Source organism: Primulina huaijiensis, chromosome 11 (assembly GCF_012295235.1).
Source record: "Primulina huaijiensis isolate GDHJ02 chromosome 11, ASM1229523v2, whole genome shotgun sequence".
Taxonomy (NCBI): domain Eukaryota; kingdom Viridiplantae; phylum Streptophyta; class Magnoliopsida; order Lamiales; family Gesneriaceae; genus Primulina; species Primulina huaijiensis.
In genome coordinates this window covers 23,546,727-23,567,963 of record NC_133316.1, presented here as the reverse complement: position 1 = coordinate 23,567,963, position 21,237 = coordinate 23,546,727, and the positions used below count along the sequence as shown (strand labels likewise).

The following is a 21,237-nucleotide window of genomic DNA, read 5'->3' as shown; positions in this document are numbered from 1 at the left end:
TGAAGTAGCTTTTTTTTTCAAATTTTAAAATAAAGTTATCGATTCTTGAAACTGAAATGATCATAGAAAAGAATATATGATTTAATGATAAATGTATAAAATAATATTGTTATTAAAGAGTATTTTTGAAACTATAAAAACTTTTACCAATATATCAAAAGTTAATTTCTTACAGATAGATCTCATATTTGATATGACTCATATAAAAATGTTATTTTTATGTCAAAAATATTACTTTTAGCTTATGGATCGAATCGATCTGTCTCACAAGAGATGTAATCATTTGATTAATAGTATAGACAAATAAACTCGTTTAAATTATATAATAAGTCGTCTGTATATATTCAGAGAGCTTAAATTTTAAATCAATTTACAACTTTTAATCTATTTTTTTAGAAATAGTTTTGACTTTGACTAATGGTTGAAAGGAATGGGCTATATGTAACACTCATTATCGAGATCAGGCCCACGTTCAAAAGTTCTCTCCCTTTAGAAGCCCAAATATAAATCGTGGGCCGTATATATCCCTTGGAATATCCGTTTGCGGATGAACTTCCGTATGTCGCAGTTACAGACTTAACGGCCAAGTCAATTGTAATTACATTTATGCCCTGAATTCATTTTAGGGTTTGGGTACACTTGTTTATATGACTCTCGCTTCATAACCTTGCGCTTCTCTTATAGCCTCTGCCTGCCGCTCTAGCTCGTCTACTCTATTCGCTCTCGTTCGTTGGTAATTCGATCTCTCTTGCTTTCGCTAAATATGTTTTGTCTATGAAAATCGTTTATCTGCTATTGATATGTTTTTATCTGTTTTGATTAATTAACCTGGAACTTGAAAATTTTGTCACTGAATCGATCTAAACTTGACTCTTTTGTGATGTGTTTTTTATTGCCTTTCGGCAGGATTCATTGGAGAGTGGAAGGTCTGTTTGATTGATAGTTGTTGTAGGGATACATGGATGGCATGTGATCAATATTTCGTTTCTGATCTGAATTTATATAGTTTTTCTTCCTGTGGTGAATTATTTACAAATCTGGCGACTTATATTTAATTTTCTGGTACAATTTTTGTTTTGGTGGTTCGATATTTCATTATAGAATTTTCAGATATTCTTTCGTTACTTATTAGAAATCCCTATGAAGTACGATTGCAAGCTTGTTAAATGATTATCAGGTAGCCTATATATTATGGTTAAATCTGGAAAAGTTTGCTTAGATGCAGCAAACAGTGTAGCATAATCAGTTCAATCGTGAGAACCAGATGCACTTTAATGACAATTGGTGGTTCTTGTCATGTATGAGTTTCTTGAGGAGTGATTAACAGTTTAACGCCATTTAAATGCTTGTTAGATCTTAGCGTGGTTGGCTAGTACTTTTGTGAGGTTTTCGTTTCTTATGTTTTACTCATGTTCTGTTGTTGAATGGCAGGAATTTTTTGGGGGAGGCCTCGTATAAATTTTGATTGTTGGTGAAGTTCTAAAACCTGCAAACATGGTGAGTGGGTGCAGAAGATATTTTCAAATTATAGATGAGGGCAATTATTGTTAAGTTAGGAAATCTGACGTCAAATTTTACATGCATTTTCCAGGTGAAGTTCACAGCAGAAGAACTCCGTAGGATTATGGACTACAAGCATAATATCCGGAACATGTCTGTTATTGCGCATGTCGATCATGGTATGGTAGCGGCAACATTTATATTTATATCTTTTCTCGAGCAGTCTTTGAATTTATTTTTACTTCGAAGCAAATTTGATTATTTATTTATCTGCAGGGAAGTCCACTCTCACGGATTCTCTTGTTGCTGCTGCTGGTATCATCGCTCAGGAAGTAGCTGGTGATGTTAGGATGACAGATACCCGTGCAGATGAAGCTGAACGTGGTATAACGATCAAGTCCACTGGCATTTCTCTGTACTATGAAATGTCTGATGAGTCTTTGAAGAACTATAAGGGAGACCGACATGGCAATGAGTATCTCATCAATCTTATTGATTCTCCCGGACACGTCGATTTCTCTTCTGAAGTGACGGCTGCTCTTCGTATCACTGATGGTGCTCTTGTTGTGGTGGACTGTGTCGAAGGTGTGTGTGTCCAAACAGAAACCGTACTACGACAAGCACTGGGAGAAAGGATTCGACCTGTCTTGACTGTTAACAAGATGGACAGGTGTTTCTTGGAACTCCAGGTGGATGGGGAGGAGGCATACCAAACATTTCAGAGGGTCATTGAAAATGCAAATGTTATCATGGCCACTTACGAGGATCCCCTTCTTGGAGATGTTCAGGTTTACCCAGAAAAAGGTACTGTTGCTTTCTCCGCTGGGTTGCATGGCTGGGCATTTACTCTGACGAACTTTGCCAAGATGTATGCCTCAAAATTTGGTGTTGACGAGTCCAAGATGATGGAAAGGCTCTGGGGAGAGAACTTCTTCGATCCCGCAACTAAGAAGTGGACTTCCAAAAATTCTGGCTCTCCCACGTGCAAACGTGGTTTTGTTCAGTTTTGTTATGAACCCATCAAGCAGATTATCAACACTTGCATGAATGATCAGAAGGACAAGTTGTGGCCGATGTTGCAGAAACTCGGTGTCACAATGAAATCTGATGAGAAGGAATTGATGGGGAAAACACTGATGAAGCGTGTCATGCAAACCTGGCTCCCTGCTAGTACCGCCCTCTTGGAAATGATGATATTCCATCTACCATCACCCTCCAAGGCTCAAAAGTATCGTGTGGAGAACTTATACGAGGGGCCTCTAGATGATACATATGCGAATGCTATCAGAAACTGTGATCCCGAGGGACCTCTCATGCTCTATGTGTCCAAGATGATTCCAGCCTCTGACAAGGGTAGGTTCGTTGCTTTTGGTCGTGTATTCTCTGGCAGGGTGTCTACAGGTTTGAAGGTTAGAATCATGGGCCCGAACTATGTTCCTGGGGAGAAAAAGGACTTGTATGTGAAGAGTGTCCAGAGAACTGTTATTTGGATGGGCAAGAAGCAGGAGACTGTTGAAGATGTACCGTGTGGGAACACTGTGGCCATGGTCGGTCTCGATCAATTCATAACGAAAAATGCTACTCTGACCAATGAGAAGGAAGTTGATGCCCATCCTATTAGAGCCATGAAATTCTCTGTCTCACCTGTTGTGCGTGTTGCTGTCCAGTGTAAGGTTGCATCCGACCTACCTAAACTTGTTGAAGGTTTGAAGCGATTGGCCAAGTCCGATCCTATGGTTGTCTGTACTATGGAGGAATCTGGGGAGCACATCGTTGCTGGTGCCGGAGAACTTCATCTTGAGATCTGCTTGAAAGACTTGCAGGATGATTTCATGGGTGGAGCTGAAATTATAAAATCAGATCCGGTTGTGTCTTTCCGTGAGACTGTTCTTGAGAGATCTTGCCGTACTGTGATGAGCAAATCACCTAACAAACACAACCGTTTGTACATGGAAGCTAGACCATTGGAAGATGGACTCGCCGAGGCAATTGATGATGGCCGTATCGGTCCAAGGGATGATCCCAAGGTTCGTTCGAAGATCTTGTCGGAAGAGTATGGTTGGGATAAGGAGCTGGCAAAGAAGATTTGGTGCTTTGGTCCTGAAACCACTGGTCCAAATATGGTGGTTGATATGTGTAAAGGAGTTCAGTACTTGAATGAAATAAAGGATTCGGTTGTTGCTGGGTTTCAGTGGGCTTCGAAGGAAGGGCCATTGGCTGATGAAAACATGAGAGGCATTTGCTTTGAGGTGTGCGATGTTGTTCTTCATACCGATGCCATACATAGAGGTGGTGGTCAAGTTATTCCAACGGCAAGGAGGGTTATTTATGCATCACAACTAACTGCCAAGCCTCGTCTTTTGGAACCCGTGTACCTGGTGGAGATCCAAGCTCCGGAGCAAGCTCTAGGTGGAATTTACAGTGTCTTGAATCAGAAACGTGGGCACGTCTTTGAAGAAATGCAGAGACCGGGTACTCCTCTTTACAATATCAAGGCATACCTACCTGTTGTTGAGTCATTTGGTTTCTCAAGTACCTTGAGGGCTGCGACCTCTGGTCAGGCATTCCCCCAGTGTGTGTTTGATCACTGGGACATGATGGCCTCTGATCCTTTAGAGGCGGGATCTCAGGCAGCCACTCTGGTAGCAGACATCCGAAAGAGGAAAGGTTTGAAGGAGCAGATCACGCCCCTCTCTGAATTTGAGGATAGGCTATAAAGCATGAGGCAGGTAAACGTTGTGTTTCCTGTTAATTTCTGTACCTGGCCCCTGGGTATAATTATTTTTCAACTTGTTTCATTTTAATTTAATGTTTTCTGAGAACTAATGTAACGTCTGTGAGTTAAAACCCTGGTCATGTTGAGTTTTCGTCTTTTAAGTTCAAAGATTTATGTTGTGTGTTTATTTGGGCAAATTTTGGTGGCACATTTATGTTTTATCTGGCTTCTTAGCTTCGCTCCTGGTAAGAATTGGTTTAAAGCCAAATAAATTTTTGGGTCGTTATGCTTTAGTCCTGTTCTGTAGGATGACCTGTCAGAATTGGCAACGAATGATTCTGCATTAATCTTCGAAGCAGATCCTTGACTCTGATTATAGATGCGAATATATCATCTATTGGTCATCTTGTATTTTTATTTTTGAAGATATCATCTATTGGTCATTTTTATTTTTAATTTTTATCAATCTCTTGATACATCTTGAAAATGTTCTGTTTGAAATTCAAATATACTTTTAGTGAGGGAAAAAAAAACGCTTGCAGAATATTTGAAATTAATTGATTGTTGAATGGCTCAAAATGATAGTGAAGAAATCTTACGCTTTTTATTCATATTTTTTTATTTAAACAAAGAGAATGAATGTTACATTCAATACTTAAAAGAGGTGATATAGTAATAAACATTTGTTTATAATAGTATGTGAGTAGAAACTCATGATAGATAATCCATGTCTATGTCAATGACAAAGCAATTAAATAATCAGTATATATAATAGTATGAATATTAAACTAAAATAAGTAAAATTTTACAAAAAAGTGAAAGATGTAAGGTATTCTAATTTTCAGAAATATCGAAATTTCAGGGAAAAAAAGGGGCGATTCCATCTGTTTATTGTTTTTCGGAAACATGTTCTCGTGTACAAGATTCATCTCTTCGTTATTTCTAAGGAAATAAAATGTTTCTAAGCCTCCAAAACAATAGCCGATGTTCAGTAGTAAATAAAACCCAAACTCACATGACTTATCAGAAACATAGAGAATGATTAGTAAATAAACTAATGAACAGCCAAAACATCTACCAACGGAAGAAGAATAAATGGCCTGGCCTGCCTTTTAACCTCAGATGTAAACAGAAGAGCTCCAGTCGTTAAACTAATGGTCAAAGAAACCATGACCAGCTCGTGAGAGAAGTTCCTCACCGGCGTCTACACCCATGTTTATCATATCACCAAAAGAATATAGGCCTTTTCGAGACGTTTCAAGAACTGCCAGGTAACACAAACTCAAACGTTAAGACATCATTTGACAGAAACAATGTCAATATCATGAGCTTTTCTGTCTTTTAAGCCACACTTTAGTTACTTTTTTTTTTTGCATAAATACCTCTAGTTCCATCAGGAGATGCGACCAATGCTTTAAAAATGCAGTTTCCATCTTCATCTCTATTGGCATATCCAGCAATTGGAGTTCGACAAGATCCCTCTAATTTCTCTAGGAAAGCCCTCTCGCAGGAAATTGCTAACCTTGTATCCTCATGGTTCAAGGACGCCAAGTATGTAGCCTGGAGAGAAGACAAGTGAATCATGTGAAAGATGAACGAGCAAAAGATGTCACAAAAAATTCTTCAGGAAATCAATGACTTCGGACCCATTGAAAAAGCCCGATGCAGTTCTAAATGAATTATAGTCCCTTCTAAAACACACAGCAATACTTGATGGTCAATCTATTTGCTGCTATCCAGTCATGGGGCATGTATTGAGTATGCAGCCAGATAAGATGTGCACCAAAACAAATAACCAGGGATGCAAAAGCTTCTATTGATTGCAAGCTTTGGCAGAGTACAAAAATACAAACCATTTTTTCATCATCACTTCTGCAAGCAATTCCAATAGCTCCTTGAGCTACAGCAGGAAGCATATCTTCAATAGACAGCACACAAGTAACATTTTCAGTCATGTTTAGACGTTTCAGCCCTGCTAATGCCAGCAATGTTGCTTGGACTACTCCCTCGTTCAGTTTCTTCAACCTTGTCTGTACATTGCCTCGGAAATTCTCCTGTACCTGTACAATGAAATGATCGCATCGGAAACATGACAATGTCGTTAAAACAAAGATGGCAAAATGGAAACTGCAGCCTTCAGGAAGCAAGGTGGCCATCTTATGCGGGAATGTTAAATCGAAAAATCACCAGTAGAGATTGAAATGATGGAGAAAATACATAAATAATCAGAAGAAAGTAAAAGATAATTAATCAACAAAAATTTAAGACTAACCCTCTTATCAAAAAAGAAAACTCTGGTTTTATCTGAAGATTCTTACCTTTAGCGATGGATATCTGTTGAGAAGTTGTGACTTCCTTCTCAAAGAAGCAGTTCCCACAATGCTACCCACAGGAAGCTCTGCCAGAGAAGCTGCAGTCAAGCAAATAAAAGCATCACGGACATCCTCCCGGGGAAGATTGCAAGGTAATACTGTTTTCTCCGGAAGATAAGTCGGAACATCTTTCATCGAGTGTACCGCAATATCGATTTCACTATTAAGAAGTGCCTCGTCTGTCTCTTTAGTGAATAAGCCCTTTCCGCCTATATCTGCTAGTGGCTGACTTAAAATTTTGTCACCTGTTGTTTTAATAATCACAATCTGAATCGCGCCGTCCTCAGCTAACTCGGGATGTGACTTTATCAGTTTATCCCGTGTTTCATAAGCTTGAGCAAGGGCAAGTGGGCTGTTCTAGTCGAAGAAGAGCAACATGAAAGAAATCATTCAGTCAACAACATAGAAACCTCTGGTTGCATGACATCAAAAAACGACGCTCGAATGACTGAGAATGAGTGTTAGAATGATGGGAAAGAAGGCGTTCCTCTGATCAGTAGTAGCACATTATCGAACATACAATCCAATATCCAGTAATTTTATTAAAGGAAAAGGGTAACAAATCACAATTTATGATGCCGTCGTAAGCATGATCAGAGTATTTTCTTTCGACCTGATTTCTGAGGATATCTCAAAGCTAAATCACTCGCTAATATTAGTCTCCAAAAGTGTAATGATGGTACTCGACAATTACCCTCTGTAACGCCAACGTTTATATGCAGGAATGTTGAACTGGGACAAGAAATTAAGGCAAGGATTCTAATTCCGATCGCTAAAAAACACATTGGAGATTCGAGGCCGAGTCTTGTTACATGACGAACCGATAACAATTCAGTTTGAAGTTGGCATTATTGACTAAAAACCACGTGCATCCAAGGTAAATGTTTTTAATTGTTCCTCAACTTCACATGTATTTACAAACTTCACTTGAAATCGTGGAAAGAAATGAGAAGACGAATAAGCAAAGAAGAACTTTACCTTCCCCTGGTACCAATTCTGATGACAGCAGCCTTTGTTCGAATCTTCTCTTCGACTGCAACCGAAGCTTTGGTGACAAAAATTCTGCATCGTTGGGGCAATGCTGGAGATTTAAAGTGAGGCAAAGATGATCCAAGAACTGAAACCGAGGCAAAAGTAGCGGGATTCCTTAATTTCTTACAAAAATGAGCTTCATTTACAGTGGCTATTGCGGTCTCCATTGGAGCAGATAGATGGAAGAGGATAGGGAGCGTTCAGGAAAAGAGTGATTTACCTTCCACTTCACATCCACCACGTCACCATATTAAATGGCCCCACGTCAACCATATTTTGCCACGTCGTTTTCCCCGATACAATTACAGTGAAGTAACAATTTAGTGCAAGAGGAAAAGATCCATGAATCTCCATTTTAATAGTGAAATATATATTATTTTCTGTCTGATTGATTTTTGACTACCAAATAATGTTTTGGGCCAACATGTTTTTTTGTAGATGAAATTCTATGTAAAATATTAAAAATCTGAAATAAATGTATGTTGTTTCATAACTAAATATTTTATATATGACATTAATATATAATTTTTGAGTAAACAAACATGTATAAATTTTTTTACATTAATCACATTTCTTTTTCGGATAAAAATTTTGTACAAAACTTTGAAAATTTAGTATTAATATATGATATGTGAGTACTAAATGTTTCAGATATGATATTAATATATGATTTTTGTTAGTACCCAAACATGTATAAAAATATTTCGTATTAGAGACACATTTTTTCGTATAAAAAATTGGTACAAATCATTAAATATGTTGTACTAATATATGATATTTCATTATAAACTCTTTCAGATCGAGTACTATTATATGATATTTGAGCACACAAATAAGTGTAGTAGACATTGATATTGATATTGATATTAATATAGTTGTTTTAATTTCATACTCAAAATTTTATATTTTGTGCCATACCTAAAACTATATGTTCTGCAATATCATATATATGTTCCTGATTTTCAATGTTTTGTATCAAATTACATCTGAAAAATAATTATGATATCAGAGAGTTCAGAAATATTTCTTAGGTGACTAATGTGAAAATTTCGATTCAATAAAAGCTGAACACACATTTAACTATTTAAAAACAAGTCTCCTTTAATGTAAGAGGATTTGTATTTTTGTTTTTTTTTTTAAAATTTTTTTATTGAAAGTGAAAATTAAACATATTAGTAAATTTGAAAGCGAAAAAAAATCGCTAATAAAAGAAAAAAGTGTGGATTGGAAAAATATTTTAAAACTTTGTTTATGAATTATGATCTTTGCAACGACCATGGTAGAATTAATAATATCATTTTATTTATTTCTTGTGTATGCGATATTTGAATATTTATAAAAATAATTTGTTATATGTTTATTATTAAAATTAGAATTAAATCAAATTAAGAAAATTTTCATCTGTCGAATTTAGGGGGAGAAGTTCGATTTATGATAAAAACTCAAATTAGACCAATCATTGGTTTTGCAAAATGGCAACCAAACCAGACCTAGGTTCGAGATGGTTTGAATGACTAATTTAAATTTTTGTTCCGATAATTTTTTTGAGTATATTTGAACATAATCTAAATTTTCTAAACAACCTATTTATTATAAATAGATAAATATTAATATGCATACAAATTTTAAACTAAAAACGAACCTCTTGGATGCTATTTGGTATGTATCAGTTCCTAATGATTTCGATTTTGGATTGGAGCAGGTTCGAATACAAATTTAGTACTTTAAATCTTAATGTTTAAGAAAATAGAACTCAGATTCATTAGAGTAGATAATTAGATCAATCATTTAAAAATTATATTAAAAAACACTATAATAAAAATTAAAAAGGGTGTTTAATCTATTTTATATACGCCAAGGTGTTTAAATTCATATTTAGAATTTCTTCACCCTTAAGAAACCCAAATATAGATCGCGGGCCGAATATATCTATTTCGTTTTTGGATAAGATTAAGACCTCTTTATCTCGCACGTGTTAACTGGCACGTGAGAGTCCCTGAATTTATTTTAGGGTTATATGCTTCTTGATTTACTTGCATTTTTATTTCTCTTTTAGGCTCAGCTTGCCACCTTTAGCTCGCTGCTCTCTTTTGCTCTCGTTCGTTCGTTGGTAATTCGATCTCTCTTGCTTTTGCTAAATATATGTTTTATATATGAAAATCTTTTGTCATATATTTAGATTATTTGAAAATTACTTGCTGATTCGATCTCAATTTGACTCTTGCTTGGGCGTGTCCCGTGTTTAGGCAAACTCGTCCAGACCCGCCATTTTGTCATCCCTAACGAATTCAGGTCACCGTTGTCTTCTTCATGATTTTCTTCGATTTTCACCGTCGGTGCAGTTTCAGGATCTGACATCTCCAATTTGTTTTGTTCTGAAAGTGTCATCCGAACAAGGTGAGGGACAATGTTGCTTTCATATATTCGATCTGATATCATTATATTATCTCAAATTTCAGCAGTTGTTTTAATGATTATCTTTTCGTGTTTCAAACTTTTGTACATGTGTCCATATATTTTAATTTTTAGTAGTAACAACTGATTACTTGTTCTTGAGGGGTCATTCATATATTTTGGCAAATTACAATAGAGCCAAGAAGATTATTTAAGTGTTAGCATAGTGCTTTTGGACAGCCCATGATTCGGCTTTGGTTCAGTGAGATGTCATATTTCTCTGTTACGTAGGTTTGCATCAATATAAAATCACAAGCTTATTTACTCATTAGTCAAAGTAGGATTAATCCTTAGAGATCAATGTATATGCTCATTTTGTTTTATGGAAAGCAAAAAATCCCCTCTATTTGTTTTTCGTGAACTTCTTTACTTATCCGAATAAGATGGGTATCGAATCATGTTATAATTTTAGCTTTCATTGTGTATTTGTCTCCCATAAATCTTGTGCGATAGATTATACTCAAAATTTGACTTGTAGAAAATTGGTGGGTGTTTCTAGAACATGCCAACGATGTTTTGCCATGTGTCAAAGAGGAAGATATTCATTGTTTCGATAACTGAAGCATCTGTATAACGAGTATTTATAATAGACATTTCCATGATTTAGACATACAAGCTTGTACTCTTTTGTGGAATGAATATATGGTTAGAAAACCTTTTACATTTTTTCAATTTTGTAGTGCATTATATAAATTTTTGTAGTTTTGTATCAAATCAGTATAACCCTAACATAGTCTTGTATACTTTTACCTAAGGGTCTTATTATTGTTTGTGATGCTTTTGTCTCTAAGAAATAATGTCTTCCCCTTTTCTCAATTTTTGTATTGTATGCCATGGAGCTCATATCTTGTTGAAGTATACGCATCAGGGTTTTTTATTAAAATATGGCTATCACGTCTACAGGTCATCCCAAATCTTTGATTTTTTGCTCTCATTTTATTGGTTAGCTTGTTTTATTCTTTTTATTTTTTCAGATGAAAAATCAATACTGGATCATTTGCCTTGTGGTGGTAGTCTTCCTTGTTAGAAGATATGAAGCCAGCGCTGGTGATTCTGACCCACTCTATCGGTATAACCTTTTTGTTAAGTTCATATATTTATATTGTTGCAGTTGATTTTGTTGTTTTGGTTGTTCTGTTGATTGTCTTGGAGAGACGGGGGAAGAGTAGGGGCTCTAAATATCCATCTCCTGGTGTAATTTATGTGAATAACCTGCAAATTGAATTTCGTTACTTGGGTCTTGGCTATGGTGAATGTTTTATAATAGCTTTTAAAGTTTTCCTTCCCTCTTTGCAATCAAAATTCATCCGAAAAAGATTCATTTTAGTAAAACTTTTGAAAGCATCTGATTTTTGCCTTTCTACTCATTTTTCCACCTTTTGTCCTGAATAGAAAGTTCTTTAAATTCTTTCCTTGGTGTAAACTGCTTATCATTTTGTAAAGGTTTTCTTGACAACTCTCTTCTATACTGCATGCTTTTGGAAAGCTTTCATCAACATTTTTCATTTCTGTTGTGAAAATGGATGTTTAGAATTTTAATGCCGAATTTTACCCTGTAATCTATAAATGATAATCTGAGAAAATATATAATAGTACTGAAAATGAAATGCATTCTGATTAGTGTATATTTTCTTCTTTGTATTTTTTGGTGGATTATAGGGCGTGTGTAGGACAATGTGAAAAGACTGGTTGTATTGGAGAAAGATGCTTCTCACATTGTAAGTTCTCCTCAGATGGTCATTCCCTTGATGGCCCCTGGTCCATGCAAGAGCCTCTCTACATAAGATGGAAGCAATGGGATTGCCAGAGTGATTGCCGTTACCACTGTATGATTGATAGAGAAACAGAAAGAGCAGAACTTGGCCAAGGGCCTGTTAAATATCATGGGAAATGGCCTTTTCAGCGTCTATTTGGCTTTCAGGTTTGATTCGTTGGTGTTTTTGTTTTCTCGTTTTACGCATGCATCTAAAGTAACTCCTGGACTTTATACAGGAGCCTGTTTCTGTAGCATTTTCAGCCCTCAACCTTGCAATGCATTTCCATGGGTGGCTTTCCTACTTCATCCTTCTTTATTATAAGTTGCCCTTGAAACCAGATAAAAAGCCATTGTATGATTATATGGGCCTTTGGAATATCTATGGGATCTTGTCCATGAACTCATGGTTCTGGAGTGCAGTCTTCCACAGTCGGTAAAGTTTTCTTTTAATCTTGTTGTATGGACTATTGGTCTTGATATCCTCAGTCCTCACTTTGGCCAGAGGGAGACAACATATGATAATATGTGTTCCTGTTAGGCATATTTCAACTATCTCACACACTGACAAATCCTGTCATTGTTCCATCCGTTTTCGAGAGTAGCATATCTGCTTGTCAGTCTAGGCATATGTTTCCATTTTTCCCATTGTTGATTCAGTCATTTGATTATCATAATCCTGGAATGCAGAGATGTGGACTTGACAGAAAAGTTAGATTATTCATCTGCAGTGGCCCTACTTGGGTACTCGTTTATCGTAGCATTAATTAGAAGTTTCGACGTAAGAGATGAGGCTGGAAGAGTCATGGTTGCCGCTCCACTTATCGCATTTACAACTACCCACATTCTGTACCTCAACAACTATAAGATGGACTATGGTATTATTACTTCATTATCTTAAAATTTTCACACCCGTGTAATTGAGGAGTTAAACGTAAGTTGTGATGGAAGATATTTAAGGACACTTGGAAAAATGTTGACGTGCTTCATTACCTATGTTGAGTTTGATTTAACCCTTTTGTGCTATAAAATGACCTTGGTGTCTCGATAATTTTGTTTTCAAACTATCCTAATTATTTGACTTTAGATGTTTGGTTCAAATCTCAATAGAGTCGGGAAAAACAAAGAGATATTGCCTTTTTGTAACAATCCGAACTGGTTGGTAAAAATGGTAATTTGGTTATATCATCTTTTCACAATGTCGTGCTACTATCGTTTCTGACGGAAACAACCATTATTCACCTCCAATACTTTTTACTTTCTAAAATCTCCGCAGGATGGAATATGAAGGTATGTGTCGTCTTGGCTGTTGCGCAGCTTCTCACTTGGGCGATCTGGGCTGGCATTACACGTCATCCTTCTCGTTGGAAGTTGTGGATTGTGGTCGTGGGAGGTGGCTTGGCGATGCTTCTAGAGATCTATGATTTCCCACCTTATCAAGGATTAATGGATGCCCATGCTCTTTGGCATGCCACGACTATCCCTCTCACGTATATCTGGTGGAGTTTTATCAAGGATGATGCTGAATTGAGAACATCCATCCTCCTGAAGAAGGTGAGATAGATAGTGTGGCACCAAGTATTTGAGTCAAATGAGTTTTTTGGAACTTGAGGTCAGAGAGTATCTCGAGCTCGTGTTGATATTTCTTTGGATGAATTTCACACATATTTACTTGCTAGGGTTTGGAACGGTAGAAAGGTGATTGGTTAGATTGTATTTGCCCAGGACAAAGAATTTGAAGTTGATGGATTTAAAAATATATATTTTTATTTTTTCTATTTAACATGCACCAAAAAAAATTTAAATCAATCTCCTACTGATTAACACTATAATTATATTAATTACGAACGATTTTTAATTTTTAGAATATTAGAGTCTATTGTGATTAATATAATTATTGGGTAAATAAGTAGGAGATGTATATTAGTTTTCTATATTTAATTCACGTAACAATGTAAATAAATTCATAATTGTGGATTCTGAATGACTCGATCTAAATACAAATTTATACTGATTCGTGTCCAATTGACTTGATCCAAATCCAATTTATGGATTTCGAATTACTCAAATAAAAGTCGAGTTTTTATGTTTTGATTTTGGTTTCTAAAAGTATGAAATTATAACTAATAAAACCAAAATCGTGTGAAACTGTAAATCGTTCAAAGGTTAGCTACAAAAACTAAATTTGCGTTCATAAATAATTTATGTTAGATTCAAAGATAAATTAATATTTTAATTATTTTTAAATTGAAAAAATAAGCATGGAAGATGATAATTATAAGTGGAAAATATTAAATTTATTGAAATATAAAAGTAGGAGTACTTTTGTTCATTTATTAAAATGATCAAGGTATTGCTCAGATAATAATTAATCCGATAAAAATTACATGGAAAAATAAATCAATATGAGACCATCAATACTTCATAATGGAAGGAAAAAGTTTTTTTTTTGTTTATGTATATTTTAATGCGTGTAATATAAGTTTTATTCTTGTCGCATGATATACATATAAGAATATCAATGTCAAATAAGTAATATTTAGTGATTTCGGATAAAAATGACTAAAACAAATGAAAATTCAAGATTAATATATGAAAATCAAATTTTGACAAATTGTATGACTAAAACAAAGACATCTCGACTTAGACAACCGAATGTACAATTTTCTCTTTAATTAACTAAAGTAGGGGAGAGGTTTTTAATAATCAAGTTTCAACTAAAAAATCGTTCCAAATTTTTTTTTAAAAAAAATTATGCTAGTAATCCGTAAACCATCTACAATTTAATTAACTTCCCAAAAAGAGTGAAGAGGGTTGATTTGGTAACGTTGTCTCCGTCGTATGCAGGTCGAGACTTGAGCATCCTCCTGAGCCCAATTTTTATTTATTTAATTTTAATAAATGGCAGTCCATAAACATGGCATTTCAGTTTTCATGTTACTTTTGCCATTTTCTAATAAATAATTTTATCGTTAAATAAATAATTTTATTTTTAAAAATCCTGATTTCAAGGACAATAAATTCCTCCATGGCTGCATGTGGTGTACTTATTTTGTAAATACATAAGAAAACGATCCCTCAATTGCACAGGTTAATTAGATTGATATATTTTCCTCTGGGAGAATTTTATTGGGTATAGATTTAAATCTAATATGTATCGATATTTTAAAATGAATGATGTTTTAGTTACTAATTTAGTAATTTTTCTCCTAATTCATTAGAGATATCCGGACCTGACAAGTAAAACTTCAAACTAGTGTTTTCAAAATCGGATCTCACTTATTGGTTTGATAAATTCAACAAAGAACCAATCGTTGGTCCGATCGGAACATTTTAAAAAATCGTTTAGAGGTCAAAACCAGTCAAGAACCGATTATATAGTCTATGATACGGTTTTCTATTTTTTTAAAATTATTTTTATTGAAAAATATTTTATTATGTTTAAAATATTAAATTTAATATTTTGTCATATATATACATGATTATTTAGTAGTTGGGCTTCGTAAAAAATATCGTTTTAGTAATATTAGAGTTTATTTAATTTATTATTTTTTTAAAAATATATATATAGTTATAATTGATATTTTGAAGATGCGTATACATTTATTTAATTTATTTTTTTTGTTTTCGATTCTTAATGTTTTCGATTTTGGATTGTTGCATGTTTAAATAAAATTTTATTCCTTTAAATCTTAATGTAAAAAAAAAAATAGAACTCAAGCTCATCAGATAATTAAATTAATCGTTTAAAAATTATATTATAAAACACTATAATATTTTAAAAGAGTGTTTAAATTCAATTTATATAAATCAAGGTGTTTAAATTCTGTGCCCGTATCCAGATTTTCTTCACCCTTTAGAAACCCAAATATAAATCGTGGACCGAATAGTTTATTGGAATATTCGTTTGTGGATGAGACTCGCACGTGTGTAATTACATGAATACCCTGAATTTATTTTAGGGTTTGGGACAGACACTCGCTTTATATATCTCTGCATTTCGCTTATAACCTCTACGTGCCGCCCTTAGCTCGTCTACTCTCTTTTCGTTTTCGTTCGTTTGTTGGTAATTCCATCTCTTATTGCTTTATCTATGAAAATCGTTTACCTTAGATTGATATGTTTAAATCTGTTTAGATTATTTGAGAATTACTCTCTGATTCGATCTCAATTTGACTCTTTTGTGATGCGTTTGATGTTGTACTTGGCTATGTTTCTTTGGTGGTTGCAAGATTTTCTCAATTGATTAGTTGTTTTTAGGATACATAGATGATATCATGATCTGAATTTATATAGTTTTTCTTCCCATGGTGAATGCTTTACAAATCTGACAGCTTGTATTATGTAATTTTTGTTAAAAATTATGTCTTGGTTGTTCGAGATTTCATTGCAGAATATTTAGATATTATTTTGTTACTTGTTAGAAATCCCTGTGAAGTATGATTGCAAGTTTGTTAAATTACTATCAGGTGTTAGCCTTATCTGTGATGATTGAAATCTGGAAAATTTTACTTTGTTACAGCAAACAGTGTAACATAATCTGTTCAATTGCGATAGCCAGATTCACTTTGAATAACAATTGGTGGTGTTTGTCCTGTATGAGATTCTTGAAGAGTGATTTAACAGTTTACCGCCTTATAAATGTTTGTTAGATCTTGGTGTGCTTGGCTAGTACTTTTCTGAGGTGTTTGTTTCTTATTTTTTTTATTCTCATGTTCTGTTGTTGAATCGCAGGTATATTTTGGGGGAGACCTCCTATAATTTTTATTGTTGGTGAAGTTTTAAAACCTGCAAAGATGGTGAGTGCAGAAGATAATTTCAAACTATAGATGAGAGCAATTATTTTTACGTTAGCAAATCTGACGTTAAATTTTACCTGCATTTTCCAGGTGAAGTTCACAGCAGAAGAGCTCCGTAGGATTATGGACTACAAGCATAATATCCGGAACATGTCTGTTATTGCGCATGTTGATCATGGTATGGTAGCGGCAACATTTATATTTATATCTTTTCTCGAGCAGTCTTTGAATTTATTTTTACTTCTAAGCAAATTTTGATTATTTATTTATCTGCAGGGAAGTCCACTCTCACGGATTCTCTTGTTGCTGCTGCTGGTATCATCGCTCAGGAAGTAGCTGGTGATGTTAGGATGACAGACACCCGTGCAGATGAAGCTGAACGTGGTATAACGATCAAGTCCACTGGCATTTCTCTGTACTATGAAATGTCTGATGAGTCTTTGAAGAACTATAAGGGAGACCGACATGGCAATGAGTATCTCATCAATCTTATTGATTCTCCCGGACACGTCGATTTCTCTTCTGAAGTGACGGCTGCTCTTCGCATCACTGATGGTGCTCTTGTTGTGGTGGACTGTGTCGAAGGGGTGTGTGTCCAAACAGAAACCGTCCTACGACAAGCACTGGGAGAAAGGATTCGGCCTGTCTTGACTGTTAACAAGATGGACAGGTGTTTCTTGGAACTCCAGGTGGATGGGGAGGAGGCATACCACACATTTCAGAGGGTCATTGAAAATGCCAATGTTATCATGGCCACTTACGAGGATCCCCTTCTTGGAGATGTTCAGGTTTACCCAGAAAAAGGTACTGTTGCTTTCTCCGCTGGGTTGCATGGCTGGGCATTTACTCTGACGAACTTTGCCAGGATGTATGCCTCAAAATTTGGTGTTGATGAGTCCAAGATGATGGAAAGGCTCTGGGGAGAGAACTTCTTCGATCCCGCAACTAAGAAGTGGACTTCCAAAAATTCTGGCTCTCCCACGTGCAAACGTGGTTTTGTTCAGTTTTGTTATGAACCCATCAAGCAGATTATCAACACTTGCATGAATGATCAGAAGGATAAGTTGTGGCCGATGTTGCAGAAACTCGGTGTCACAATGAAATCTGATGAGAAGGAATTGATGGGGAAAACACTGATGAAGCGTGTCATGCAAACCTGGCTCCCTGCTAGTACTGCCCTCTTGGAAATGATGATATTCCATCTGCCATCACCCTCCAAGGCTCAAAAGTATCGTGTGGAGAACTTGTACGAGGGGCCTCTAGATGATACATATGCAAATGCTATCAGAAACTGTGATCCCGAGGGACCTCTCATGCTCTATGTGTCCAAGATGATTCCAGCCTCTGACAAGGGTAGGTTCTTTGCTTTTGGTCGTGTATTCTCTGGCAGGGTGTCTACAGGTTTGAAGGTTAGAATCATGGGCCCGAACTATGTTCCTGGGGAGAAAAAGGACTTGTATGTGAAGAGTGTCCAGAGAACTGTTATTTGGATGGGCAAGAAGCAGGAGACTGTTGAAGATGTACCATGTGGGAACACTGTGGCCATGGTGGGTCTCGATCAATTCATTACGAAAAATGCTACTCTGACCAACGAGAAGGAAGTTGATGCCCATCCTATTAGAGCCATGAAATTCTCTGTCTCACCTGTTGTGCGTGTTGCTGTCCAGTGTAAGGTTGCATCCGACCTACCTAAACTTGTTGAAGGTTTGAAGCGATTGGCCAAGTCCGATCCTATGGTTGTCTGTACTATGGAGGAATCTGGAGAGCACATCGTTGCTGGTGCTGGAGAACTTCATCTTGAAATCTGCTTGAAAGACTTGCAGGATGATTTCATGGGTGGAGCTGAAATTATAAAATCAGATCCGGTTGTGTCTTTCCGTGAGACTGTTCTTGAGAGATCTTGCCGTACTGTGATGAGCAAATCACCTAACAAACACAACCGATTGTACATGGAAGCTAGACCATTGGAAGATCGACTCGCCGAGGCAATTGATGATGGCCGTATCGGTCCAAGGGATGATCCCAAGGTTCGTTCGAAGATCTTGTCGGAAGAGTTTGGTTGGGATAAGGAGCTGGCAAAGAAGATTTGGTGCTTTGGTCCTGAAACCACTGGTCCAAATATGGTGGTTGATATGTGTAAAGGAGTTCAGTACTTGAATGAAATAAAGGATTCGGTTGTTGCTGGGTTCCAGTGGGCTTCGAAGGAAGGGCCATTGGCTGATGAAAACATGCGAGGCATTTGCTTTGAGGTGTGCGATGTTGTTCTTCATACCGATGCCATACATAGAGGTGGTGGTCAAGTTATTCCAACGGCAAGGAGGGTTATTTATGCATCACAACTAACTGCCAAGCCTCGTCTTTTGGAACCCGTGTACCTGGTTGAGATCCAAGCTCCGGAGCAAGCTCTAGGTGGAATTTACAGTGTCTTGAATCAGAAACGTGGGCACGTCTTTGAAGAAATGCAGAGACCGGGTACTCCTCTTTACAATATCAAGGCATACCTACCTGTTGTTGAGTCATTTGGTTTCTCAAGTACCTTGAGGGCTGCGACCTCTGGTCAGGCATTCCCCCAATGTGTATTTGATCATTGGGACATGATGGCCTCTGATCCTTTAGAGGTGGGATCTCAGGCAGCCACTCTGGTAGCCGACATCCGAAAGAGGAAAGGATTGAAGGAACAGATCACTCCCCTCTCTGAATTTGAGGATAGGCTATAAATCATGAGGTAGGTAAAACTTGTGTTTCCTGTTAATTTTATTTTCCTGGCCGGATATCATTTTTCAACTTATTTTATTATAATTGTGTCTTTCTAAGAACCGATGTAGTGTCCGTACGCTTTCAAACCCAGGTCATGTGGAGTCGTCGGTCTTTTATTTTCGAAACATGAATGTTGTGTTTATTGTGTGGACAAATTTTGGTGGTACGCTGTTCTGATTTATATTTTGTCTAACTTTTGAACTTCACTCCTGGTAAGGAGTAACAAATAAAATTCTGGGTCGTGGTGCTATAGGCCTGTTCTGTAGGATGACCGGCAATCTGATCATAGGTGGAAATAATGTGTAGAAAATATGCTTGTATAACATTGCTGATGTCCGTGACACCAAAGCAGGTAAATTTTTTGAAAGCTAAAATTATTTTAACATGAAAAAAGAAAGTGTCGATCTGAAAAAAATTCAAAACTATTCTACGTTTTTTCAAACGACAACGATAGAATCAATCGTTTCTTTTTTATTTTTTTTGTGTACTAGATTTTTAGCAAATTATTATAAAACATTTAGTTTTATGATTAATGATTAAATAACTAAAATATTAATGATATATATTATTATATTAGAAAATAAACATTTTTCGCCAATAAATATTTAATAATCGTGTATTTTTATATGGTCTGTGGATAATTATAATAATAATAAGCTAAAGTATGATATTCATAGTTAAAATTAGAAAAGCAAGGAACATAGATTCACATAGTGATAGATATGAGAGGTTAAATTTGCAGCATGCGTGGGATGAAAAATAATAATATCAAGTAGTCAAAAAATAACTAAAAATAGTTATTTATTCATTTTGACTGTATTTTCAAAAGCAAGGGCTTTCAGATAAGATCATTTATATTTTATTTATTCCGGACAAATAAATAAAAGTTGAAAAATAATATAAATATCAAGTGTGTCGGTGTCACTACGTGTGGTCGGTACGATATATTATACCGAAATTTCACCGAAAGTCGGTACGGTATTGATAAAATACCGTCATACCTTAAGTATGTATAAAAAAAATTCACCTTCTTGTAATTTCAAGGCCAGTGATTACCAATACTAAAAAAATCTCTCAATATAGTCAAAGAGAGCATAAAAGATATATACAAAATAAATCCATCAAGACAATAAACACCAAGTGCAACATGTGTCTGGAAATCCAACACATCAATTAACATTAATAAACTTCAACCGCAACATGTGCGACTTCTTCATCCGTTATCTTTGCAACAATGTCTGAGGTCCTGTGATTTCTAAAGCATTTCAGTTTTTCAACAAGTCGAGGTTCAACATCCAGTCTTCTAGCTAGCTGTAAGGTTATGCTACTTCTCAACAGTTTAAATTCTCAACTATTAGTCGAGTTGCTTCACTGAACTTTGATTTGGACTATTACGACATGATAAGTCTAAAAAGAAGTTAGATTATTTATTTTGGTACGATATCGATATATATTGTTTTATATATATAAAAAAAATAACTTATATTTTTTTTTATAAATTTAACTTTATTGTTTAAAAATATTATATTTTTTAATTTATATATATTATTTCGGTAGTTCAGTATATATATCGAAAATTTCAAATTATATACCGTTACTATACCGAATATTTCAGCATTGATACCATATCGTATCGAAAATTTCAGTATACCAAAAATTTCGATAAATTCGGTATTTTTCGGTACGGTAACCTCGGTATACCGAAAATTCGATATGTTTCTCCACCCCTAAGTGTCACATTGATACTTGTGTTTGATGAGACCTGAGGCGAAAAGTAAAAAAAATGGTCTTCTTATTGCGAAAAACACTTGTAAAAGTTCGCAAATAACAAATATAATGAGTCATACATAAATA

At 35.5% G+C, this 21,237-nt stretch overlaps 4 protein-coding genes across 10 annotated transcripts; 3 read left to right on the top strand and 1 right to left on the bottom strand.

Moving 5' to 3' along the window:
• Positions 1-658: 658 nt before the first annotated feature.
• Positions 659-19,564, top strand: LOC140987674 (elongation factor 2-like). 5 transcript variants are annotated; one of them, XM_073456292.1, is made up of 4 exons: positions 659-733; positions 16,562-16,626; positions 16,717-16,804; positions 16,903-19,564. In XM_073456292.1, the coding sequence occupies exons 2-4, from the start codon at positions 16,624-16,626 to the stop codon at positions 19,341-19,343; spliced, it is 2,532 nt and encodes an 843-aa protein (XP_073312393.1). In that variant the 5' UTR covers positions 659-733; positions 16,562-16,623; the 3' UTR covers positions 19,344-19,564. The 5 variants fall into 5 exon arrangements, with proteins under 5 accessions (XP_073312393.1, XP_073312391.1, XP_073312394.1 ...); XM_073456290.1 differs by lacking the exon at positions 16,562-16,626 and adding an exon at positions 1,432-1,497 and having other exon boundaries at positions 671-733; XM_073456293.1 differs by lacking the exon at positions 659-733 and adding an exon at positions 9,709-9,730.
• LOC140987676 (uncharacterized) lies at positions 723-13,570 on the top strand. 3 transcript variants are annotated; one of them, XM_073456297.1, is made up of 6 exons: positions 723-733; positions 11,049-11,143; positions 11,734-11,995; positions 12,067-12,263; positions 12,518-12,705; positions 13,104-13,548. In XM_073456297.1, exons 2-6 carry the CDS (start codon positions 11,049-11,051, stop codon positions 13,388-13,390), a joined length of 1,029 nt encoding a protein of 342 aa, XP_073312398.1. In that variant the 5' UTR covers positions 723-733; the 3' UTR covers positions 13,391-13,548. The 3 variants fall into 3 exon arrangements, with proteins under 3 accessions (XP_073312398.1, XP_073312396.1, XP_073312395.1); XM_073456295.1 differs by lacking the exon at positions 723-733 and adding an exon at positions 9,645-9,726 and having other exon boundaries at positions 13,104-13,570; XM_073456294.1 differs by lacking the exon at positions 723-733 and adding an exon at positions 10,183-10,977 and having other exon boundaries at positions 13,104-13,570.
• Positions 1,432-4,509, top strand: LOC140987673 (elongation factor 2-like). Its single transcript, XM_073456288.1, has 3 exons — positions 1,432-1,497; positions 1,592-1,679; positions 1,777-4,509. The coding sequence occupies exons 1-3, from the start codon at positions 1,495-1,497 to the stop codon at positions 4,215-4,217; spliced, it is 2,532 nt and encodes an 843-aa protein (XP_073312389.1). The 5' UTR covers positions 1,432-1,494; the 3' UTR covers positions 4,218-4,509.
• On the bottom strand, positions 5,216-7,837 carry LOC140987134 (porphobilinogen deaminase, chloroplastic-like). Its single transcript, XM_073455539.1, has 5 exons — positions 7,567-7,837; positions 6,535-6,940; positions 6,070-6,276; positions 5,599-5,776; positions 5,216-5,480 (listed from the first exon to the last, which is right to left on the bottom strand). Exons 1-5 carry the CDS (start codon positions 7,785-7,787, stop codon positions 5,368-5,370), a joined length of 1,125 nt encoding a protein of 374 aa, XP_073311640.1. The 5' UTR covers positions 7,788-7,837; the 3' UTR covers positions 5,216-5,367.
• Positions 19,565-21,237: the final 1,673 nt, after the last annotated feature.